General features: G+C 35.1%; 1 protein-coding gene across 3 annotated transcripts in view; it reads left to right on the plus strand.

Moving 5' to 3' along the window:
• Positions 1–27588, plus strand: part of LOC129780331 (lachesin) — a 497636-nt gene that overhangs the window by 22710 nt on the left and 447338 nt on the right. For 2 of the 3 annotated variants that reach the window (XM_055788472.1, XM_055788470.1), the window contains exon 2: positions 15683–16518. In XM_055788472.1, the coding sequence (XP_055644447.1) occupies positions 16401–16518 (118 nt within the window). In that variant the 5' untranslated portion in view covers positions 15683–16400. Of the gene's footprint in view, positions 1–15358; positions 15486–15682; positions 16519–27588 lie in introns of those variants that run through there. The other variant, XM_055788471.1, reaches the window with a different exon arrangement.

Genomic DNA, 27588 nt, shown 5'->3' on the forward strand with positions numbered 1-27588 from the left:
GTTGCATTTATCATCGCTTGAGTTTACGGTCATCATATTGATCCATTCATAATTTAGGCTTTCTTCAGAATATTACCTTTTCTTGGGCATTTTAAATATGTTACCGTCAACACACTCAACACAGAGAAACATTATTTCTGCTATGAGCGAAGCACACCATAAATAAATTACAGTGCGCCAAGCGGTTGCCATAGAAATCATGTGGACAAAATAACATCATTAAATTGGACAACTCATGATCAGAATTGAGTTCATCAAAATGCGTTAATTTGATGGTTAAGCTATGTAAATCTGATATAAATGGTGTGCAAGCATGATGTTCACAATATTTGTAAGTGTTATAACTCAGAAAAGATAGCTCGAATGAGGGGCGCATTTACACAACTAGAAGGTGTATTTTATAATCCTTCAAAACATGTGATTCCGTGAAAATATACTATAAAACTACTGTAAATCATGAAAAAGACAATTTTAATTATTATGTTTTGAAACATTCGAATACCTTATTTGACACAGTAGCGCTGAATTAGAGCATTCAAAAAAGTGGGCAAACCATGATCATATTTTCGACTGGACAAACCAAAATCATTTACCTTATTACACCTGATAAAATTTAAGAATAAGTAGGGGACATTCAAAACAACTGATCGAATAAAAATCGCCGCTTTGTTCCCTGCTTATAAATGTTTGTACGGTATGCATCACAATATACAGACATTTGCTGCATTGGCCCCTAAAACGCTTGCTGTAGATATGACAATTCTAGAGCAACATGTCAAAAGGGCCTATCTTTTTTGGTCGATTCTCTTCAGCGACTTTCTCTTTCGATAACCACGGCCTTTCAGACAGATTTTGCTCCAATTTAGCTACGTAGTTTGATAAACGAGATTACCTCTTACACTTCTTATCGTTGAATACATTAGGAAATACTTTTACCGGTGTGGTATTAATGAAAGAGAATGTAGATGAAAAGAATCGATCAAAGAAGATAGACCCTTTTGACATGTTGCTCTAGAATTGTTCAAATGAGTGCACTCACGGGAAAATTATCGTTTGGCGATCCTTCTCTTTCTCATCCGCACACAAATCCGATCGATGGAGAGTGAATCATTGGTCGACAGAGCTGCTGTTCTTTCTACTTACGAGACAGAATGAACTTGTTTGCCACATGTTCGGAATTCACTCACTCAGTGGTATCGTATGATGCGAGACCAACACATTGATTGAAGAAGCTGTTTTCACATGCTGAAAAAAGTTGGATGCTTTCGTCGATTCTCTCGTCAATCACCAACATTGCATTGAAGAACTTTCCGTTATGGTGTATAGCAATATGTATTCTTTCGGAAACATTCTTTGTCATACCATGTCCCATTGTCGGTTTATGTGAGCTTTGGCAAAACTCAGACGTCTTCCGATGGGAGATGGTGTAAGATGAGGAGCTTTAGCCTTTTAAACCCTCTTTATGTGAGGAAACCCTCTTTATGATCGGCACTTCGAAGATTGATTGATCAAAACAACTATAACAACGGAAAATGTAACTGGTCTTATAGAAACTTCACAGTTGAAAAATACGAAAATATTCGTTTACGCTCAGCGCTTGCACACACACACACACACACACATATGAAAATTATGCAGTGTATGGTAGTCACCAATACTTACACACTTGTAGGGGACACTTTTTCCAGTGTCGATCCCACCGCTGTCACCAGATGTAGGGGACACTTTTCCAGTGTCGTCCCTTTCTTCGGGAAGTCCAGATTACTGAACTTCATACACTCCCATTCACCGCACTCCAACTTCACTTTTGCCGGATCAAACACGGCTTCCGGTTCAGTTTACTGTTCTAGAAACCGCTAACACAAACGGGAACGCTCCTCGATTCTTGGAACCGAATTCTCTGGAAACTATCCGGGCGGTCGGAAAAAAAAACAATGTTTAGAAGTGACTGTCTTCGACCGTGTCTATTTTATTACTCTCCTCTCAACAACTTTTATCTTACCAACTAATTATTCGTACAAATTCCCATGGGAGGTGCTTGGAGTCGTTTTTCGAGAGAGAAAATACAATTAACCAATTGCAATCGAATTGGTTATATATAATCGTAAACAGTAATTTTTTTACGCGGAATTTTCGTCGCGTGAATAATGAACTGTCGCCACGAGTCACATAGAAACCCGAGCTTATTTTTTTATACTCGCGATACTGGAGTTCGTGTTGGAAAAAAAAGTTAAACCTGGTCAGCGACACTGGCTGACGAACAAGACTGTAATATGAGATAAATCGAAGAGGTGGATGTACTCGCGGGCTCGAAATTGGCTGGCGTTTCAGAAAATATATAAATGTAAGGAATGTAACTTCCAAGCACCTTTACACAATGTTTGATGATCAGGGGCGCTTCACACTAGAATATAAATTGAAGCATTGTTTGTTTACAATGACACAAAGCAGCAAGATCATCACCTCACCTGGTCTTATAGAAGTTGGGCAGAGTGTATAATTTTTATGGGGTAACTTTTGAAATTCGAGATGACAATTTTCATTGGCGCTCCAATATAGCAAAATGATTTTTCGGATCCATCGTTTAACTTCGAAAGACCATAACTCGAAAACGAAAAAAAAAACACCTGTCTGATTTTCGGATATGTTATGTAAAAAACACAGTTTTCAAGAAAAAAAATATAGTACCCATGGTCTAGAAACCATATAATTTTAAAAAAAACAATTACAATCAATAATTACGAAAACAAAATCCAACTTTTTAGCAAACGCAATATTTTTTGGGAAAAGAATGAATAGCTCATTGAATTCAATTTAATATATCGTTCATCTGCATAGATTGAATGGTTCTAAAACTATCGTGCTAGAAGTCTAAAATGGACACGTATTTTCCACTCCAATCCAATCAAATCCGGGAATATATTCCAAGAAAATATCATAGAATAGATGTTTCATCCTGCTTAGAGCATGATTGAAGGAACAAACAGTCACTTTGGGATGTGAATTCTTTTGAAAACCTTTTTTTATTTTTTATTTTTTGTCGTTTTTCTATCCTCTAGCAAAGCTCTTCTTATTTCTTATGTTGAAACATATGTAACCCGTTATCGTGCTGCAATTTTATTGAGTGTTAAATCGGTTTTTGTTCAGATAATTTTGTGGAACAATTTCGATTTTCGAACCATCAATTAGCATAGTATTTTGCAGTTAATGGATTGCTCTCTCCCTTCCATTTTCAATAAAAAATAAAATTCGAGGGGTTGTATCCGAGAAACCACCGCTTAGGACATAGGACTATGCAATGTATTTTTTTTTTAATTTGTTGGTTTATCATTTCGGATATTATTTGCGAATACGCCGAAATTTCATAAACCACTCTTTAGTAAAAAGTTCCGGGAACTCTGAAATGGTTTAAAGACTTGCGTGGTTTTGTAGAATCATTTCGAGAAGCAACGATTCTTTCTTGCCTTTGGGAGAACAATACACTAATAAGTAATATGTCGCAATTTGTTTCTTTAAATCAATGCACGCATTGCACTGAGTATTTAACGAGAGACATCTTCCGTGCATCGCCATTCAACAAGCATCAAATACGCGCCTAACAGATGCACACAGTTGCAGCGATAAAAACGAAACATCGCGAAAATGACCGTTTATGAAAATTCGGTCAAAACTGTCAACAAAACTAGGAGCTTATTGCATCTTTTTTTCGCCCGCTTTGCCATTGCTCGGGATGGTTGTGTTAATTGCAATGCTACATGCACTTCAAGTGAAATATTCGCTAGCGTTCACAGCTCGAGGGGAAACATAATAATATACCTTTGGGCACAGAAAGATTCTGAGAATTTTCCTCAGAGAAGATGCAATACTAATACGCTAGCGACAGCTTACTTACCATGTAAGGGTGGAGTATACTTCGCAAATATTCGCATTTCACTACCCCCCTTCGGTGTTTCTATTCTAGCGGCTGCATAAGTTACCCGTTATTGACAGCTCTGTTCGGGAAAGCACACAAATCGACAGAACAAATATATGGGGAAATGGGAATGCTTCCAATTTTCATCAATATCAACAATATACAGACAGTGGGATTGTAATGTATGTAATGTAATGTATCGAACAAATCATAGAAAATTTCCGATACGATTGGTATGAAAATCGTTAAAATGCCTTCGCAACAAAAATAGTTATTAACATTAACTTTATCTCATAAAAACGTGACCTGTTTTCTGATTTGGCACCCTTAATGTAAGATGTAGTCCTACGTTAAAATACTAGAATATGGTTTTAACACAATCTTTTGGTATTTCAATTGGTTCACCAAAGATGAGAGATTCCATTGTAGAAAAAAACACAGAAGTACTGACATTTGAAGCAACTTGTAAACGAGATTGTTTTGCGATTTTGTGACGCATTATCGCTTTCTATGAATCAGATGAAGGTATTATTGTATTCTATGAAAAGCACTTTATGAGTAATGTGTCACATATCTTATATGAAAAAAAATAAATAATAATTCGTCGAAATCTTTTTGTATGTAGCAAACACACTCTATTGATTTGGTAGTAGAAACCAATTTTCGGCAAAATATTTAAAGCAAATCCAAATGTGAGTGGGATTATGAAAATTTTTGCTCTAACCAAACGCTAAGCCAAGTGTAAAAGTATGTTTGCCCTCTTCCCATACAACAAAACGCGATTCACAGAAAAAACTAGATTCAATTTCCATTTCACCAGTCAAGGACACGAAAACCGAAAATAGGTCGCCTGAATCCATCTTAAATCAACTTCATAATGATTTTGTCGCTTGATTGCGAGTAAAACCGCATCTCTTCCTCCCAAATACTGACATTACCATATACAACCTTATAACAATCATTTAACCATCCAATCCCAGCTAGCAGCCGGCGCCCTTCTCCTCGTCCTCACGACTACGCGCTGACGAGAAAAGCTGTCGGCGGAAAAATCCTCTTAACATCATTCTCTGATAAACAGTTTGTGTATCTTAATTTCGGTACACATCGCTCAGCACTCGGGGCTATTGAAAAGAATTCCCAAGAGTGTGAAAATTTTGCCGTTTCCATTCTTTTTCGTTCCCTTGTTCCTGTTATTTTTTTTTTTGCGGCTGAGAAAATGTTCACGCATTTCGAGGCTCGTTTTTTTTTCGTGGTGTTTTCCGTTTTTTCTCCCTTCCCCAGCGGGAGGAAGGTTTGCTTCCACTGCCTGTTCTAGGATGTGAAGAGGTCCTCTCTATCAGTTGGCCACCGTCTCGCATCCGGTGGTTGCGTATCGTTCGCTTGCCTAAACCGGGGGGACGCGTTTCTAAACGATAAACACAAATATGATAAGCGTTTAACGAACTTTTACAAGCAATGGCATCACCACGGCGGAACGGTGGAGAGGCTGTGGTGATATGTGATGGCATAAAGCTGATGGTGTTTTGCTATATTCGTGCGCTTTTTGGTCGCCGCCGCCGCCACTCTTCCCCAGGGTCCACTGATAAGAAGAAGTGATTCGTTTTGGCGGAAAGGCGGACACGGATCGTTAGGGAATTGAGCCTGTTTCGGTGTTACCCTGGCCAAAACAAAGTTGAAGAAACGTTGAACGGTTGATTGCAGAAGCGATGATTCGATGATTACTAAGAGTGGAGGAGGTTTCTTGCTCCTTGTTTATTTTTTTTGTTCGTCCGTCTGCTTTCTGAATATGGCCCAAACAATGGAACGATGGCGTAATTTTGTATTCCTAACCTCTGGGGGAATTGGAGGGAGTTTAACTTTCCGGTTGATCACATTAGTTTTCCGGACAGATAATGGAAGAAAGAGCATGAAATCAAATTAGTAGTAAACGAGCCATTTTTGCACGGGTTTTTCACCTCGCCGATTGCACCGCTGAAAGGGATGGAATTACGAATGTAATGGTAATGGTAAATTCCCCCAAACGTTCCTTTTCTAACTTTTCGCGATAATGCTTTGAAACATCGTAGCATTACCGGAATCAACTGTGTTCAGTTGAATACATTCTCGCACAAGTCGCTGCCCAAATTCGATATTGTTTCAACCGACGGTCACAACTTCCATCAGCTTATCGTCGTCCCCCCGAAGCCACATCCGCAATTTCAACACCGATAATTAAACAACTCGCTGTCAGCCCGAGTCGACAGGTCGGGTGGGCTGGCAAAAGGTGATAAAACAGTGTCTCGCTTCCACCAAAGCAGCGGAGAAGGTCGTAAAAGCGAAGCTAAGACAAAACCACCGAAAGAGGTTTACAAGTAACCGGCCTGGCTGGCACCCGATTTTATCCTGCGTCTCATCCTTCCGGTTCTACACTTTATTGTTTTATGTCCTATCAGGGGTGATGTCCGGACGCAGAGGATGACAATCTTTACACCTTGGCAGAAAAGGGCGTTCCACAATCGAATCCGTGGCACTTTGGGACATCCCAAAGTCATCAAGTGAAGGTAAAAATTATTACCTGTTCTTGTTGTTATTGCCTCATTCGGAGATTGTTTGCCGGGGTGGAGTTCAATGTCATTTGCTGAAGGTGTGGAGAATTCTGAGTTGAACTGTGGGAAGAAATTTAAGTCGGACTACTCGATGGTGTAGATTGGGTACAAATATTTCCATTATTTCGTTTATTTAAACAATATTGGAGAGAATGTGTTGTTTAGGATAAATATGGTATTGAATAAGATTTCAACGTGGTTCCATTTATTGATTTCTTGCCAAGTTTGACTATATTGTTGGGTTACATACCGTATAGCGATTGATGTAATAAGGATTCACGGTGAAACCTTTTTCCATTGAATTACACTCTTGGAATGGCAGTTTCTACCCGTTTTCACTGATAGACCAACCCTAAGCAAAAGATAATTTTCTTATAAATAACTATCAATGGAATTTATAGGTCAGGAAGAAGCAGCTTAAACCCATTATGGAACAATGCGCTTTCGCATATTCTTCGGGACGTTTCCTCGGTTCTCTTTGACCCTACAATGGGAACGAACTACAATTGCCATAAAAGAGAAATTGGTGTTTTTCTTAAGATGACATCGTACATTATGATAATCAATTTTATTCAAGACTCAAAAATTTTCAGAATGATGATATTTATTATATATAATATTTTGATATTTTATGATATTATATCTGATATTTTTTCAACAGCAATACTTTTGGAGGACCCCTTTACATTCGACCAAATTAATCTGCCCCAGAAGAGTTGATGCGGAATTCTTGATAGTCTGAAATCGCTAGAAAAGTACTGAGAATTACAGACACACTGCATTTGAAGGTCGAATGAGACGGGAGAAAATAATGTGTGCTTTCGCCTTTTCACAGTGCGACACGGTTTCAGTGGCACCTGCTGCCAAAGTACTTTTCTTTACTTTTTAGCTCGTTTGAGCGTTTCCCCTCCCTCCTGCCATCCTGCTTCTGCCATGTATCACTCCGGACAAAACCAGCTGTTGCCACGGCTAAATTCCAGAATAATTATGTTACGTCGGAGTGTTTCCCTAAGTTGAAAAATGGTGGACTCAGCCTGCTGGGCTCCACATGCACTTTCAGCGAATGGAATCGTTTATGGCAATATTCTCTTTTTTTATCTACTATACCGTGGGATCTCTCTCCTTCTGGAAAAACTTGTTTTTCATAAGCTGTAATAAGACTACGGGCGTTGTGTCAGCTTCCAGTGAAGATGTGAACAACGGGCACAATTTTACCAGCACTTCTTTGGAATCCGTTAAAAAAGCGATATTGTACAGCCAGACAAATTTTAATTGAAACCATGGTTTTGGCTTTTTAGATGGAATTACTGCCCTGCAGACTCATTCCAAATACCTTGAAATCGCTTTGCCAGTAAATACGGGGAACCGAACGAAGTTTTATTTTCGAAACGCTTTCACTAACTTCTACTTTCCACTAACAATGAGGGGGACAGTTTTAAATCCATTTCAACCGCATCATCGACAAAGGGTTTTTTAACGCTCACTATCAGCAAAGTTGGTCTTCATAGAAGTGGAGGGCGCATTGTGTTAATTACGAACTCTCCCTCCACTCCCACTCCACTCCCATCCCACTCAATCGACCAGCTTTCGTTCTTGTTTTACCCTACACCGAGTTCAAGTGTCTAGCGAAGGGATTAAATAAAAAGTGATTTGCTATAATCCGACTTTGGAAAAGTTGAAGAATTGCCATCTCTATGTATAGGTATACGACTAACGTTTAAGAGAGTCTCCCACTAGGGACGTATCTGGCTGAGCTTCCAAGATGTGATAAGTTGATAGAGAGCCCGAACTATTCAAACTGGAAACAATAAACTTGTGAACTAAATAATAATATTTAGCCTCAAAGGTTAGCCTCAAGGATGGTGCGATATATAATCGTTGGAACACCACGAAAGCTTTCCGCGAAATTTCTGGTTATCTGTTGCAGACGATTGATAACTCAGAAAACAATAATCGCCACGTTATCACTGACATACGGCCACCATTGGTGCAAAACGTGATCGAAAATTGAACTTAACGGTTACACTCCCTCCGAGACGGGGAAATCTTATTTAAAGATTAATGACAACAATAATTAATCGAATAAACCCAAATCACGGCAATCAACACTATTTTTCTGTATTTTATTTTTACTCAAAGTTGTATGCTTCATAAACATTCTGTTTTATGTTTCAACTCATTTGCCAAAGAAGAATGATGACTATAACATTCTTTTTACTGTTAGACAGTAGAGTCCCGATTTTCCGCAGAATGGGGTAGTATGGTCACCACAAATAACATTGGATTCTTTTTTATGCGACTTTTTTTTACCTGATTGTTACACTTTTTTCCACGCGATTTTCTTGAAATTACGCCATTTGATACTGCCTAATGGTTGCCTCGTTGGGAGGAGAAATCCTGCGAGTGTAGCTTTGATGGGATGCGCGATGATGATGGAGCGATCTTTTTTCAACACGATTTGTTCAAAATTACATGACATTTTTTTTTGTGCGGACGCATCAATCGCGTAAAATAAGAATCCAGTGTAAATGACTAAAATTAAGTCGCAGAAGGGAAAAATATGCTCCGAAAATTATAAATACACGTTCTTTCTGTAATAATCATTTATTTTGTTCTCAAATGTACTTATGTTTTCTTTCTAATTTTAATTCAAGAATTCAAATTGCATCATTTCTCATAAAGTAGGTGATATCGACGAATTTTATGCCAACTCGACTGGCCGTTGACAGCACCATTTCAGATAGCAGTGAAACGTTGTGGGTGTAAAGACATGGGTCATTTAGGCAACTTAGCATACTTGAAATAATCGAAAAATAATTAGACTACTTTTTGGAAAAAGACAATTTTTTTTTCATAATTTTTTACAAAAATTTATAACATAAAAACTATGATACCTACAAAATGCATGTCAAAGGATGAAATGTAGGAAATTATTGAAATTTTCACAAAAAAATACCATAAGTTTTTCGGAAAAAAAAATTTCGTTGACAAAAAAGTCATTTTAAAAATTAAAATTCATTTTTCTCAAAAACATTTTTTTTAAATTCCCAAATATATATATATATATATATATATATATATATTATATATATATATATATATATATATATTTAGCCCTTAAAATTTCCAACAAGTCGTCCATACATCGGAAGATGGGCACTTCTACAGGGAAAAAGGTTTTCGAACAACAACTTTTTCATGTTTTCTTTGAAAAAAATACAACTTATCCAAATTTTGTTTAATGTCAAGATAGCGACATATTGTATTGGACAAAGTTTTAGTTCTTATCAAAATATAAACTTTTGTCGAAGACATCAACATTCTATCTGTTATAGTTTTTGGAATATAAATCATTTTTGTATGAAGTCTCCCGAAAAAAAATTATGTTTTGCTCGTAACACTCTTGTAACGTTCTTGACATGCTTCTAAACGTTCTTGACATGTTTCTAAATAGAAAAAAAGTTAGTATATCATGCAAATTGCGATAGTTTATACATAAAAATGTAACGAATAGAACATTGATAGCATTTTTTCAAAGAAAAACATGAAAAATTTGTTGTTCGAAAAACTTTTTCCATGTAAATGTGCCCATCGTCCGATGTATGGAAAACTTGTTGGAAATTTTAAGGGCTATTTATATCTTCTTTTTTTTTGAATTTTAGAAGCATATTGTTTCGAGAAAAATAAATTTTAATTTTCAATTTTTTTTTACAAAGAAGTTTTTTCCAAAAAATTCTTTGATAATTTTTTATGAAAACCTGAATAATTTCCTGAAACTCAAAATTTAAAAAGTAACCTGCAAAAAAATCTATCAGACCTACAGAATTTTATTCAAAGAATGGAATGTAGGAAATTATTTTGGTTTTCTTTAAAAATTACCAAAGAATTCTTTGGAAAAAAATTAGATTGGAAAAAAAAATTTTTTTTGAAAATTAAAACTCATTTTTCTCGAAATCATAAGCTTTTAAAATTCTGAAAAAAAAAGATATAAATATCCCTTAAAATATCCAACGAGTTTTCCATACATCGGACGATGGACACATTTACATGGAAAAAGTTTTTCGAACAACAACTTTTTCATGTTTTTCTTTGAAAAAATACTATTAATGTTCAATTCGTTCCTTTTTCATGTATAATTTATCGCATTTTAAATGCTCTGCTAAAATTTCTCTATTTAGAAACATGTCAAAAACATTTACACGCAAAAATGTTACGAGCAAAACATTATTTTTTTCAGCAGTCTTCATACAAAAATGATTTATATTACAAAAACAATAAAAGATAGAAAGTTGATGTCTTCGACAAAAGTTTATATTTTAACAAGATCTAAAACTTTGTCCAGTACATTATATCGCTATCTTGACTTTAAACAAAATTTGGATAAGTTGTATTTTTTTCAAAGGAAATATGAAAAAGTTTTTTTCAAAGAAAATATGAAAAAGTACGAAAATGTTGAAAAATTTATAAAAATTTTAACAATTTCCTATATTCCATCCTTTGATAAGAATGTTATAGGTGCCATAGTTTTTAAGTTATAAATTTTTGTAAAAAATTAAGAAAAAAAATTTAGCTTTTTCCAAAAAGTAGTCTAATTCTTTTTTGAATATTTCAAGTATGCAAAGTTGCTTAAATGACCCATGTCTCAACACCCACAACGTTTCACTACTATCTGAGATGGTGCTGCCAACTCCTAAGACGAGTTGACATGAAATTCGTCTATCGCTAAGTTTTCATTTAACACAGCTCATAACCTACTGCACATAGTCTTCTCCAATCATTTTTACCACTTTAGACTTATCTTTCTGGTACTTCTCAACATTGTACACTGGTTGCGAAATTCGTGTCTCTGCACTAGAATATCCCCTTAAGTGTTTCTAAACAAATTTTCACCGGCCTTGCAAGCGTTTTCGAGTGGCAGTTCTATGAGTGTTGCTTATATTTATTTATGAAAAACCTTATGTGCAACATATTTTTTAAGCTGTACCCTTAAGAATGGGACATGTTCCATCAGATTTATAGATTTGAGGAACTTAAAGTATAATCCTTTTTCGAGTATGTTAAATGTTCGAGTTCCTTTGAATTGTCCTGAAGCAATTAAACATGCGGCCATTCCAGCCCAAACCGATATAGTGGTTCTCAGATTTCAGTGAAAAGTGTTAAGTTTGTTCTTTATCACAAAACACTAGACCCATATTTTTTCATTTTTTATTAGGGTGACCATTTTTGGGTTGTTCCAAATATATTTTTTTCCTTTTTTTCCCAAAAATTACTTTTTCCATAACTTTTGAACTGCTGAACCGATTTAGATGATCAATATATCAAATTACAGCCTAGTCTGCTTTGAAAAAAATTCATACTTGCGAAAAATGGATTTTGTTTTTGTGATTGTAGATTGTATTTGTTTTTTTTCTAGTGTGCATGACGTCGGGACCAAGGGCGCTGTATTTTTTACATTTTTCCTTGAAAGCTGAGGATTTTATCTTCTTCTTCTTCTTATATGGCACTAACGTTCCTAGAGGAACTCCGCCGTCTCAACGTAGTATTACTTGCGTCATTTTCATTAGTACTTAGTTGAGATTTCTATGCCAAATAACACGCCTTGAATGCATTCTGAGTGGCAAGCTCTAGAATACGCGTGACCACAGTGCAAGTCAGAGGAAATTTCTTTGAAGAAAAAATTTCCCCGACCAGAACGGGAATCGAACCCGAACCCCCGGCATGTTAGGTTTGACGCTAACCACTCGGTCACGGGAGCACAGGATTTTATCTACATAACATATAAAAAATAAAAGAGGTTTTTTTTCGTTTTGAATTTAAGATTTTTCAAATTTAATCAATGGTCCGAAAAATATTTTTCCCCTTTTTTTTTTTCAAAAAAAAAACTTTTTTTAAAAATTATTTTAACTTTTTTATCATTGGAACGATTTAGATGATTGATATGTCAAATCAAAGCTATTAAGAGCCATATTTTCGAAAAAAAAACAAGATTCTAGTCGCATAGATCATAGATTACAGAAATATTACAAGAAGACTGAAAACATGTAAGCTTTGAAAAATCATAACTCAAAAACAAAAACAGCTAATCTCTGATTTTTGGATATTTTATGTAAAAAACGCAGGTTTCAAGTATAAAAAAAATTAAATATAGCGTCCTTGGTCTTTAATTCTTGTAAACTACAATCAATAATTACGAAAACAAAATAATTTTTTTTTCGCAGGTGTAATATTTTTTGGAAGAATACGAGCCCATGAGCTTTAATTTTACATATCGATCATCTAAATCGGTTCAGCAGTTCGAATGTTATGAAAAAAAGGAGGGAGAAAGGAGAAAAAATGTATTTCTGGAACCATCTCTGAACTTTGAAAAATAATAACTCAAAAACAAAAATAAATAATTCCTCTCTGATTTCTGGATATGTTGTGTAAAAAATCCTCAGCTTCCAAGGAAAAATATGGATGCAGCAAATCCAAGGAGATTCATTCAAGAATTTCCTGAATCTCATCACACTTGCTAGTCCGCAAGGGATTGCTGCTAACACAGCTATTGGTTTGCTCAATTTCATCTGGAATATGCTTACACGCATACGAGGAACATAAGGCAGAACTATAACTAATACACATCATGATGAAAAACGATGGTAGATCTCTTTTAAGCAAAGCTCCAAGTGAATTGCCTGCTGAGGACATGGTTTTTGCTTTATCAGCCCCGTAGCCAATCAAATAAATTTGGTATGCGATTTTGTCCCTCTTGAACAATTAAACCATTTCGTCATCCAACGTTCTAAAATCCGTTTCGGCATCCTGTATAAGGTCATAAAAACAATCATTCACAAACAGTATACCATCCTTCCAATAGCTAGTTCTGGCTACTAAGGGTGGTCGTACACAGTTTGACCGAAGCCAAATATTTGACTCTCTTTGACAGATAAAATTTGATCAACGTGTATTGATCAAATATATTCGCCACAAAACACGACAAGCAAATATTCCGTTATTGGATGCCTAAAATATTTTTTGGTATGTTCTTCGAACCTGTCGGTACTGTCCATTTTTTCCTTATTTAATGCTTCAAACCAAACTTTATCGTTCAAAAGTGTCAATTATTTGACCTCCGGACAAACAGTGTACGGCTACCTTAAGGCTAGTGATTATTTCTTCGACAGATTCGTCAATTCGTCGGTAAGCAAACTGAACGGATTGCTTCGCAAATGACCAACGACCTCCTTGTGTTGACCATCTCAGTCGTAACATGCTACAAGAAATCCTTCAATCCTCCAAGACACTTCATGTCTTTACCTCACACTATGTAGAAACCAGTATGCTTATCGGTGCTCTGAGAAAGCCCGCTCAGTCTGGCCTCTCAATCCCTTCGATCAAATCAGTGAAGCCATTTTGAATAACTGTTTCAATGAAACTAGCTCAAACCTGCTTTCAAAACCATCTCAATAAAGTCAAATGTGACTGCAATTTTTTTTTAATCTGAAAAAATCTGGCAAAGTGCGGAAAGTTTGGGATAGACAATGGACGGTCTGGATATCCAGCTTTACTAAAGTCTGAAAGATTCCAGATTCCAGACAAATATGGATGTCTGGCAACCGTGGGTTAAGCGGGTAAACTCGCCATCATTTTCTCATCAAAATACAACAAAATAAATAGATGTAAAAATTTATAAATATTAATTTAATTGTAAATATGTTGGTACAAAATACAAGCAAATGCTGGAGTAGGCAATTAATTTTTGAAAAAAAAAAATTTCTCGTTACTGATAATTTTTTTTAAACCAATGTTATGAGATGAACCTACTAATGTAATCTCTTGAATTAAATTAGTAAATGAGTAAATGATTCATCTCATACGAACTTATGCGCGCTCATCTATTTGTTAAGTTTGTTGTGTTTGTTGGATCACGTAACACAACTTATACAGCATCTTGAATGTTTACACAAGAACTTGTGTTAAATAATGGGGGTTCATTTTTAGACCTCGTCGACCCCCAAAATCAATTTTCGTTCATGCCGACCCCTGAGACACCAATATCGACCCCTTGGGGTCGACCACTTTGAGAACCCTTGTTATATATGATTCGATTATATATGTACAGTCCGAGAAAAACAAATATTTTTTTTTATTTTTATTTGAAGTATGACTTTATTCAAGCGATAATTAAACATTTCAACCTTAAAGTGAAAGTGATTTGACTATTATTTATACAGGAATTATAAATCGTGATTTTGGTAGATAGGAATTGTTTAAAATGACATTGCAGAAAAATTTAAAAAAGAAAGGAGCGATTAGAGAGCTTTGATTTGGTTGATAGAAACATTGAAGTTTACTATGTTTGTTTGGATAAAATTGAAAATAACACCTTAAAAAGCACAAATTTTTAAGTTTTTTTTGAAGTTTCACAACAGTATCCTGAAAGAATTCGGATTTTTTAATGTGAGAAATGTATTTTCTGACTTTAAGAAGAAATTAACTTTTGATTCATCAAAAGTTAATTTCTTCTTTTACATTCATAAAAAGAAAAAATATATGTATGAAAAACCAATAAAAAAGTTTTTTTTACTCGAATATATACTATGATAAGAAATCGGAAACTGTATATAATCGAGTCCGCCCTGTATCATGATTAATCAAAAAAGCGTGGCTTCTTGTGATCTTCATATGATCACTTTATGTAAACTTCTAAACGCTTTTGTAGCATTTCTTTCTTCTGGGAATTCATACAAAATATGTGGCGAATGTAAACTTATCAGTAGCCATGGCTATTGCGTCTCACTCAATACCAACATCAATCTTTTCTGTTTAGTTCATTTGTAATATCAGTGTATTCATTATACATTAAGTGATAAGAAGAGCAACCGAATGCGCATCAATCGTAGATGCGCAAACTTGTTTAAGCTTGTAAGCCGAACGGGCAAAACTTTCCGGTACACCTTATGTTTGCGAACAATGATTAGTTGGCTGTTTTGAGAAGGGCATTGAAGGTATCATCTTAGAGAAAAGCATATCAAATTGGAAAAAATATGTACACAGATATGTTCACCCAACTTTTAATACCGTATAACGAGGAAAGCTCTCGATTGAACTCGATTCTAATACAGAAAAACTTACGCATCATGGATATTCAAAATTTTCATAACACCGTGTTTTTCACTGTTTTTTCTAACTTGTTTTTCCATAGATCGCAATGCGAGCATCACCATCCCGATTAACCAGATGATCCGGACGAATCACCAGGGCCAACCCCGAAAGGCAGAGCGTGAGGAATTAGTCATTCCGGGGCTGTGAGCAGCTCGCATCTGTCAGCCGCCCTTTTGTTTTGGAGAGAAAAAATACAGACCTAAAATAAACCGGTAGTGGGTGCCACTGCAGCTGCAGCTGAAGCCGTCGAAAAAAATAATCATCAACTAGTGGACACAAATCTGGGTGGGATTTTTCGGGTGAAGCCTTCATCAGGAAATTGTAAAACATAGAGTGTTGAATAAACACACACAAAAAATTCTCGCGACCGGGTGAAGTGTAGTGCGCGGGTGAGTGGGTATATGGGTGGGCGTGAAGCAGGACCAGTCATTCGCCGGGAGAATGTTGCAAAGTTTTACCCACTTTGGACAAAAATTCAAGCATAACCCCTGCGGGGCGAACCGTGGCGCAACTGGGGAAAGCGAAAAAAATACCATTGTTTGTTAGTGATTCCACAGTGATTTTTTTTTCTCTCGTGTCCGCAAAGTGAAAAGCTTCTAGAAGTGAAATCTCCGGCACTCTTCAATAATCGTCTGCAGCATCTGTGCCACTGTGTGTGTGTGTCCGTTTTCGGGAGGAAGTGTGATCCGCGAGGGACCTTTGGAGGAGAACGACCGGAGCTGAATGCGTTCGGAGCAGTCCCACCGAAGCGCTTGGTTATGAGTGGACACACCAAACGGAGCTGCTGCTGCTGGCGGCCGAGAAACATGGGGATTATTAAAATAACATTTTTGCTGGCTTGTTCGGTCGCCTCCACTATGCTCGGATTAGCGAAAGGTGAGTGGTTAGACTGCTGTGTTTTTGTGTCAGCTAGTTTTTTTCCTGTAGTTGGTTTTGGGTTCACTCTTCAGAGCTATTTCTATTATTGTTCTACTCTGCTTCCGTGGAATCCCCAAGGGAGGTATCAGGTGTTTTTTGAAGCTGCTTTTTCCGAATCGCAATGGGGAAGGATTAACAACGCTTTACTTGGCCATGAAGTTATAACTTGGGCACGTTTGAATATCCACTAAAGTGTTGTAACGAGAGTCATCCGCGACTAGGGTCTCGTGGCGTAGGTGGCTCAATTTTGCGCTTTTCACATTGAGGAGACCAATCGTCGTGGTTAAATATTCCCAGCCTCTGATATAGAGCCTTGGGATGGGTTTATCTTTATTATTCCAACTCCTCGGTTCAAGAAGGGACTGTGCCCTAGTAACTGGAAGGCAATTAGCCAACACCAAATGGTAAATCTTCGCCAAATACTCGATCACAAGCTCCAGTGAATCAATGGAAATGTTTCCCATTACACTTCAGATGGGGGCCGGAAAAAGCTGACTTGTGGCCAAAACCAAGAAAAAAGATATTCTGTAGTTAACACGTTAAGCCCCGCGTCGGTCCCTAGGGGCCGACGTTGAGCTTTTTGGTAGGAAAGTGCTGACTGACTGGGACTGACAGTTACAAAATAATAAAATAAAATATATACGGTTTGTTTTCGGATGTTTTGCAAAATGTGACTACTTTCTAGTCGAATTGCTGACTATTTTCTATCTATACAATAAGTATCTTTGGGAACAGGGACCGACACTGTTATTGTGCAAACGCTCTTGATGCGCGCAGAATGGAAAGCGAATTGAGGGCAATGATCCAGGAAAAACGTCCAAAATTTTTCGGCGTCGTTTACCCCAAGAACATCGTTAAATACCATGTATCTTTGACAACTCGACATTTTTCTTAGTTTTTCCGGAAGTGCTGTCCTATCCGCCGTACCTACACGATATTGCACTTTAAAGCTGAAACAAAAATTCTCGGGTGGACTCTTTGGAAACGAAATAAGTTCAGGGTGCACGTCATTTTCGAGTGTTGTGAAAGATGACAGAAATTGTGGGAAAAAATGGCTCATATATGATGAATTTCATACCAACTCGACTGGCCATTGGTAACACCATCTCAGATTGCAATGAAACGTTGTGGGTGTAGAGACATTGGTCATTTAAGCAATTATGCATTTTTGAAATCTCGAAAAAAATCAGACTATTTTTTGAAAAGAACTACAATTTTTTATTATTTTTTTTTACAAAAAAATCATGAAAATGTTGTTGTTAATTGACATACTGGTTATTGTAGGGACTACTCATATTTTTTTTTGAGAATCTAAAAAAAATTAGTTTTTGAGAAAAACGAATTTAAATTTTTAAAATATTTTTTCTCAATGTATTTTTTCATATTTTTGGTTTGTTTTCAAGTAAATTTGAAGATTTTTCAACATTTTATCCTTTGACCAAAATTTTGTAGGTACTATTATTTTCAAATTAGAAATTTCTGTAGAAAATAAAAAATATATTAAGTTTTTGAGAAAAACGAATTTAAATTTTTAAAATGTATTTGTCAATGTATTTTTTCATATTTTTGTTTTGTTTTCAAGAAAATTTGAAGATTTTCCAACATTTTATCCTTTGACCAAAATTTGGTAGGTACTCTTATTTTCAAATTAGAAATTTCTGTAGAAAATAAAAAATATTGTATGGAAATTTCAAGTATGCAAAGTTACTTAAAAGACCAATGTGTTTACAGTCATAATGTTTCGCTGCAATCTGTGCTGATGCTGCAAACTCCTAGGGCGAGTTGGCATACAATTCGGTTTCTCAACATCTGATGTTTTTTTTAATGAATAACCTGTTTAATTATTTAGAAACTTGGCATATTTATATTTTTATCATTTTTTACCTGTGTTATAATGACTTTCAACAATTTTGGCTGTCACGTGACTGTGTCTTCCAGTTTTGGAAGAAATTCGGGAGCGAGAATTGAAGTTGTGATTTTTAACGTGAGAGGTATGGATGTTCAGATTGCATTAGCATTAGCATTGAGCAAGTTGCACAATATCGTAGGTGGTACGAATTCAGAACTGTTACTTCAATAGCTCACCTCCATCCGTTACTGACGATTGGAAGTATCTCTTAGATGAAGGCTTGCTTTCTCCAACAGTTTTTGTTCTGGCCACGTCCTTGCAACTGCTGAGGAAAGGGAAGGAATGTTAGTTCGATATTTACTTAAGAGAGATGCAGAGAACTCTACGACCTCTCATAAATATCTCGGGAATTTAGGAAATATGTTAATAGGGAAGGTTAGCCATAGGATACACTCAGTCAGTGTTAGTGGCACAGCTTGTGATTACTATTTCTATTACTATTACTATTACTATTCCTATTCCTATTCCTATTACTATTACTATTACTATTACTATTACTATTACTATTACTATTACTATTACTATTACTATTACTATTACTATTACTATTACTATTACTATTACTATTACTATTACTATTACTATTACTATTACTATTACTATTACTATTACTATTACTATTACTATTACTATTACTATTACTATTACTATTACTATTACTATTACTATTACTATTACTATTACTATTACTATTACTATTACTATTACTATTACTATTACTATTACTATTACTATTACTATTACTATTACTATTACTATTACTATTACTATTACTATTACTATTACTATTACTATTACTATTACTATTACTATTACTATTACTATTACTATTACTATTACTATTACTATTACTATTACTATTACTATTACTATTACTATTACTATTACTATTACTATTACTATTACTATTACTATTACTATTACTATTACTATTACTATTACTATTACTATTACTATTACTATTACTATTACTATTACTATTACTATTACTATTACTATTACTATTACTATTACTATTACTATTACTATTACTATTACTATTACTATTACTATTACTATTACTATTACTATTACTATTACTATTACTATTACTATTACTATTACTATTACTATTACTATTACTATTACTATTACTATTACTATTACTATTACTATTACTATTACTATTACTATTACTATTACTATTACTATTACTATTACTATTACTATTACTATTACTATTACTATTACTATTACTATTACTATTACTATTACTATTACTATTACTATTACTATTACTATTACTATTACTATTACTATTACTATTACTATTACTATTACTATTACTATTACTATTACTATTACTATTACTATTACTATTACTATTACTATTACTATTACTATTACTATTACTATTACTATTACTATTACTATTACTATTACTATTACTATTACTATTACTATTACTATTACTATTACTATTACTATTACTATTACTATTACTATTACTATTACTATTACTATTACTATTACTATTACTATTACTATTACTATTACTATTACTATTACTATTACTATTACTATTACTATTACTATTACTATTACTATTACTATTACTATTACTATTACTATTACTATTACTATTACTATTACTATTACTATTACTATTACTATTACTATTACTATTACTATTAATATTACTATTACTATTACTATTACTATTACTATTACTATTACTATTACTATTACTATTACTATTACTATTACTATTACTATTACTATTACTATTATGAAAATTGCTCCCAGGTATGGATGTTCAGATTGCTTCCCTATATTTTTTTTTATTTCAAATTAATCGATTCATAGGCTAGTCTTCCGAGATGATTGTAGCTGAAGTTTTTGATTGGCGAGCCTTGTAACTCCTGTTGTATTGGTCTGAAGTGAAAAAAAAAATTCTGTTCATAAATGTTATTTTATCGATAAACCTAAAATGAATTAAACAATAGATAAAACTAATCGTCGAAGTGTTTCTAGGCTCCTACAGAAGAACATTAATTAAAAATAAATAAATCAAGAGTTAAAATACTTTACTACAACACATTATTTTTTAACCAAATTTCCTGAATCAACAAAATAAATAAATTTCCTGAATCGACAAAATAATTTATTCAACAAAATTTCAGTATATTCATAACAAAGTGTTGAACCAATTACTTAGTTTATTTGGAAAAATATGGCCCTTGCCAACATTTGGATTTTGTTTTCGTAATTATTGATTATATATTTTTTTTAAATTTTGTCATGCTTTTTGAGTTGAGATCGTTTTAAAGCTATGATTTTTCAAAGTTTACCGATGATTAAAAGAAAATTTTCCCCTTTTTAAAAAAAATCATAACTTTTAAACAACTGGACCGATTTAGATAATCAATATATCAAATTGAAGCTAATCTAGTCTTCTTTGATAAAATATGCCATTTGCGAAAAATTTGGATTCTCATTTTTGTAATTTTCGATTGTGTTAGTTTTTCATACACCCAAACTAGCGGTGGCAGAGAACATGTCATCTTTGGCAGAAATGATGCCATTTAGTGTGCTGGAGAGTCAAATGCGCAAATAATGAGCTTAAAAATGGTTTTTATGTATGCGTGCTTTCTGTTTTCTTTTCTCATTTCATTTGGAATTGTGCCAAAATAAAAGTTCATACGACTTTAATCGAACCAAGGCCGGCTGGAATGCAGAGCTATTTTACACGACCACGCTATACACATGGCTAATGATGCTTCAGCAGTTGTTCAGCAAATACGTGATAATATTGCACCTGATTATAAAATGAAGTTGGGAAGTGTTTTCTAAGAGTAAAAAAGGACCGTATGAAGGAGAACAATGTCTATCTCGGTCTGGGCCGTGTATGTGGCAAAGTATGCGGAAAGCTTAGTTGTCCTTTGGTTTGCACGCTCGTATTAATCTTATATTTCTGTACCATGTATATTATAAAAATGCTTACCAGTATTTGTGAGTCATGACATTTTCTGTTATGTTATGACTCATTTAATGTCATAAATCGGGATGACAAAACATGAGCTAAAAATCACTTTTTTTATATTTTTTCTGTAAAACTTTTCTTCGCATAATATATCCGAAAATCAGACAGGTGTTGTTTTTCATTTTTGAGATATTATTTTGCAAATTTAACTTCTTTTCAGTCTTCGTTCAATATTCCAATGCAACTAGATTAGATCTATGCGACTAGAATCCAATTGCTTCGTAAGTGTTATATTTTTTCATAAAATACTAGCTCGTTGGATTCAATTTTATATGTCGATCATCTGAAAGGGTCCAGTAATTCGGAAGCTATGATTTAAAAAAAAGACATTTTTGGAAGAAACGGAAAAAAAATTTAAAAGGAAAAAATTGATATGATATTGACATTTCCGAATTTTGGATACGTTATGTAAAAAAAACTCAGCTTTCAAGAAAAAATATAAAAAAAACATAACACCCTCTAGGCCTTAATCATGAAAACAACAAAAAACAAATACAGGTCGGACTCGATTATCCGGAGTATTGATTTTTTCTCACTCCGGATAATCGAGTCCTCCGTATAATCGAGTCATTAAAAAAACAAATTTTCTCTTATCTCTTATTTGCACTTATTTATTAAACGGTTTTATTCAGGTTGACCCGTCTGAATGTTTGTGACTTTCTAACTTCGTAACTTTGTAACTTTGTCTGTGTCGCTGTAGCACAATAATATAAATTTAACCCCCTTCGTGTTGACCGTTTGATCTGAAATTTTGAACACATCTTTATCTCTGGTGTCATTATAAAACTGCATATTCCATGATCTTGAAAATCCAAGATGGCGTCCGCTACAAAATGACGAATTATGTTCATGTTTTCTCAAAATCCCATTAATATGGGTTTTCCCAAAACCCCATCAATATGGGTATCGAATGAAAGGGCTTGACCAGTAGAACACAATTTTTTATACCAATATTGAGGGGATGCAAAAAATACATAGTCGACCATTTTGTGGCGGCAACCTTTTCGAATTTATGTTGTTCATAATATAGTGTGTTCTCCAAGTCAAGCTATTCAGTTATGTTTTAGTGGCGGCCAAATTGACTTTTGATTTTGTTCTACCTGTCGAGCACTTTCATTTGATACCCATATTGATGGGTCTTTGAAAAAAATATGGCGCCATCTTGTGATGGTGGCCATTTTGGATTTTCATTTTCCATAAATAACTGTGTTCTACTAGTCAATACCTTTCATTTGATATACATATTGATGGGGTTCTGAGAAAATATTTTTTTATTTAAATCGTTTATTTTTACAGGCTCAGTTACATAGGTTTAAAGGAGCCGAACTCCTTACTGTATTGTTACTAGTATATATACATTGTTCCTTAATTCTAATGTTAATAATATAGGAAACCGATTACTCGCGGTCGACTCGAGTTTAGAAGGGTGACATATTTTCTTCAGGAAAAGGAGTTGAGAAAATATGTAATCCGTCATTTTGTAGTGGCCGCCGTCTTGGATTTGCATTTTTCATAAATAACTGCAGTCAACCCCTTTTATTCGATACCCATATTAGCTATTCAATATGGAATTATTATACAAATTATTCAAAATTTCCGAAAATCAAAAATAAAATACTCCGGATAATCGAGTCTAAAATTCCGGATAATCGAGTCCGACCTGTATCGGTAAAAACAAACTCACATTGTGAGCTAACTCCCGAATTTAGGCAAAAAGATTGCTCGTTGTGTCGGGGAGGAAAGAGAGTCGTTAGTGAAATCGAAAGAAAATATATCCATTTTAATCGTCAAAAAACTTTATTTACTATATTCACTATTCTTTTTTTAAGCAAAAAAATTGCTGGATAAATTTTCTGTCTAATGGTATATAACACAACATATGTCGCAATAACGATTTTGTGTAATATCCGTTTGAAAACTCTTAATGAATCGTTACATTTTTCGTAAAGTGACCCCCCTTGAGCTTGAGCTTGAGCTTGGGTAGACTGTACAATTCGTAGTTGCTCTCCGTGATTGACATGAACCAACCAAATCGCACAAAGAACACACAGAATGACGCTTGGGACTAGCAAATCATTCTAGTTGTGCAATTTTCGGTGATTCGAGCTTTAAATGGTCAATAACGACGCCGGCCACGTCCTTACAGTCACCAGGGGAAGGGAAGGAATGTTAGTATGATATTCGCCGCCCGAAGGCCAGAAGGGTCGCCTCTATAGCGTGGTTCCCTAGCGTTTATCATGGAAGGGATAGTTGTTAGTGGTAATGGTTAAAAAAAATCAGGATTCACTGCGGTAAGTGATGTGATTAAGTAAACGCGAATTATCGACCATTCGAAAAAAAAAATCTGAATATCTTGTATGTCACGACACGCGGCAGAGAAAATAATTATTTGACTAGCTATATATTGTATTTTTCATCCCGCGAACTCGAGTCGCGATGAGGGAGAGTTAACTGTGGATAGTTATCCTGAGAAGGTAACCGGTATAACTCCTCTAAACCTTATCAAACTGGCGATATATTCTCTTATTCATAGCGTAGTGTGTATTTAACCTCAATTGTGGTAACTGAGAGTTATTCTAGGGAAACCTGAGAAGGTAACCGATCGAACTCTTCTAAACCTCTTCTAAACCAATCGTCGTTAAAGTCCGTTAATATTCGTTAATATTATAATTTTGTATGAAAATTCAATTCTGCCGATTGAGAGTTACTTTTGGGAAGCCTGAGAAGGTAACCGGGAAATTTCCTCCAAACCTAATCAAACTGACGATATATTCTCTTATTCAACGCGCTATTTTTCGTAAAGTGACCCCCCTATATAAAAATCTAAGACATAGTCCTATGTCTAAATCCAAGTTGTGCTGTACTTTTTGAGATAAAGGGGTGGTCCGACTGACCCAGACTTAGTCTACTGGGAGGTTTGCCAAAAAACCTCATCTGATTTTTCTTGGGATTTTTTATCTTTTCTTCATTCCGGTGAATGTTACATTCAGGTAGTTAATCAATACTTTCGATTGAGTGCCATTGTTGCCGCAAGTCTACCGAGCTACCACAGAGACGGTGGATCTGGTCACCCGGTAACTGGGAGGCAACACTTCAAACAGAAGCATCACCCGCTGTCAGGGAGAATGATCGTGATCGAGCAGGATCGATCGATCTGTCAATCGACCAAATCCGGCTGAATTGTACGATCGACCACATTGATCCTGGTTTTTAATGGAGCGGAGTGAATTGATTAAATTAATTACCACCTAAAAGTTTGTTACTACCGTATGAATTTGTGTGAATACCTAGAGTAGTGTACATTATTTATTCTATTATTCAATTTATTATTCTAGATCCCACTTCCGTGGCGATAATTAATTGTTTACGTTGTACGGTTTCTAACTCCGAAAATGAACTGAATGCACTAAATTGTAATATGTGAATGTAATACCTAAAATTGTTAAACCTAGTTAAATTTCTTCGCAGCTTTGAAGCTGATAAATATATTGCTATCAAATTTTAGTGTACAGACAAACCTGTTTTTGTGCGGTCCCTTTTTGGGTGATTTCTCGTTTGTGCGATTTTATTATGACATCGGGTCTTGAATCACACAAACTAATCCCACAAATAGTAAAATCGCACCTAAACAGTCACACAAATGAAAAATCGTACAAAAAGCAACCGCACAAAAACAGGTTTTCCTGTACGGGGTTTTACTTTCGCCAACAACCATGTTCGGGATAACGATTTTTTATTTGCAACGGGTTGATGTGTTTCGAGCAAATTATATACGTGCAACCGTTTGGTCCGATTTGAAGTCTTACTAATATCTTTATTGCACTGGAATTTTGAAAATCAAATGAATATGGTTGAAATTCGATAGAATTTTCAGCTCTGACGAAGTAGAATTCCTCGGGTGAAAAACATAAATTTTCATCAGAATTCCAAAACAGAAGAAACATAAATTAATTACCCCAAGAATACAGCGATTTTCTGCAGAGATGTGTGTTGTAGTGAACCAACAAATTGCTCTTGCGACAAGCTGCTTAGTGACAAAATTATCTGAGTAGAGACAAAATGTATGTAGAGTAGGGTGCCAATGAAATTGGTCATCTCGAGTTTCAAAAAGTTACCTCATAAAAAATGTTCACCACCTCAAAAAACACCCTATGCAAAATATCAGCTCAATCGGACTTAAGGGAGAGTGGCGCAAAGCGGTCAAATTTTGAGTTTTTTGAAAATCGAAAAATCACCCAAGAGGGGAGTAAAGGAAATCGGGGTTTTCGGAAAATTTTTCAACATTTAGCATCGTCTTCAAATTGCATGAAACGTCGAGATCTAGTGTCATCTCGAAAATTTTTTTTTGTCAAAAATCGGCACTCTGGGACTTTTTTTTTCGGCATGCGAAACTAAAAGTATGGCTTTGGGTGCCAATAAAAATAGAAATCTCGAAATTTTTTTTGTGAAAAAAATGTTTTTTTTTGGCACTTGGTCGTTTTTCCGTCTGAAAAATCGATTTTTGAAAAAAAAAATTGTTTGAGATAACTGTGAATCTCAACGTATCATGCTATTTTAGGACATTTGGCATAATTTAAAAAAAAAAACTCCGATTTCCGGTGATTTTTCGGTTTTCAAAAAAACTTAAATTTTAACGTCTGCGACACCAGTAAATGAAGTCTGAATGAGTTAATATTTTGCATAGAGCATATTATTGTGCAAAACAACATTTCGTAGCAAGTTCCGAATGAAAAATCGAGATAACTTTTTTTTATTGGCACCCTGAACCATACTTTTAGTTTCGCATGTCGAAAAAAAACTAAGTCACTGAGTGTCGATTTTTGACCAAAAAATACGGGTGGGTAATGTCAGGGACATAACCGGAGTGACGTAGGACTATACAAAGGGGACAGCTTTTGTTAAATATATATTTTAAATATATTGTTTTATTTTCTTCTCCTACGTGAATACCTACCTATCTACCTGAAAAATGGATTAGTTCACTGTTTACTCTTTATGAATATGTTGATCTGATGGTTCTGAAAAGAACCTTTGGTGTTGTGTTTTTGTTATCACTCGATATTCCCATCTTGTTCGGTTAAACCTTCCTGTTTAGCTATTGCGTTTGCCACTCGCCACAGCTTTCACAGTTGGAAAATTTCTTCCCATCCAGCTTGTGACATGTTGTTCAGTAAATTACAATTTAATGCAGCTTTGCAAGCCAACTCGAGCACTCCAACGGCCGAAACTCTATAATCGCTGTTAGGTATACTGGTGCTCCGGCACCAATCCGTTCGGCCTAGTTACCCTTGCGGAGCAATCAGTGAATGCGACCAACAGGGAACTGGAGACCTGCACGGTTCGAGTGGGACTTTGCCTTTCCCTTAACTTGTCCTCCTTTGTTACGTCCACGATGCCGATGCCGTACAACCACACGGGTTTACGGTTTGAAAGAAAATAAGATATTTTTTTGGGGTCCGCGTGTTTTATACTCTATCGGTACACACTCACAGGATAGAGACAAATCGGCAGACTCAGCCAGAGGGGCGAGTCCAACGAGACGAACGAATGAGCGTTAAAAGGGAGCGATGGCAAAAAAATACATTCATTACGATTTGTTCGCTCGTTGGATTCACATGCAGGTTAAAAAGGGTCCTTTTAAGGATCACAAAATTATCTTCAATCTAAAGAGTTTATTGTTTTGTTATCACTCGATATCCCCATCTTGTTCGACTAAACCTTTCTGTTTAGCGATTGCGTTTGCCACTCGCCACAGCTTTCACAGTTGGAAAATTTCTTCCCATCCAGCTTTGTGACATGTTGTACAGTAAATTACATTCAATTTGACGTGCCGAAGCGCCACTCAGTGTCGCATTGGAGGCGATTTTAACCTGTAATTGAACATTTGCGCGACCGTGGTACAGTGTCGACTTTCAATGTGGGGTCATAATTTGGATCTCTATGTTTACAAAAATGTCCAACTAAATAAGTCGCATTACATGTCCGTCTAATTAGCTAAATGTCGAACTAATTGTAAATTACTGTACTTTCAATCTGGAAACAATTTATGAATTGGTGAAAATTGAATAATTAGGAAAGTCCCCAACTATCAATAAGC

The sequence above is a fragment of the Toxorhynchites rutilus genome, chromosome 3, assembly GCF_029784135.1.
Source record: "Toxorhynchites rutilus septentrionalis strain SRP chromosome 3, ASM2978413v1, whole genome shotgun sequence".
Classification (NCBI taxonomy): domain Eukaryota; kingdom Metazoa; phylum Arthropoda; class Insecta; order Diptera; family Culicidae; genus Toxorhynchites; species Toxorhynchites rutilus.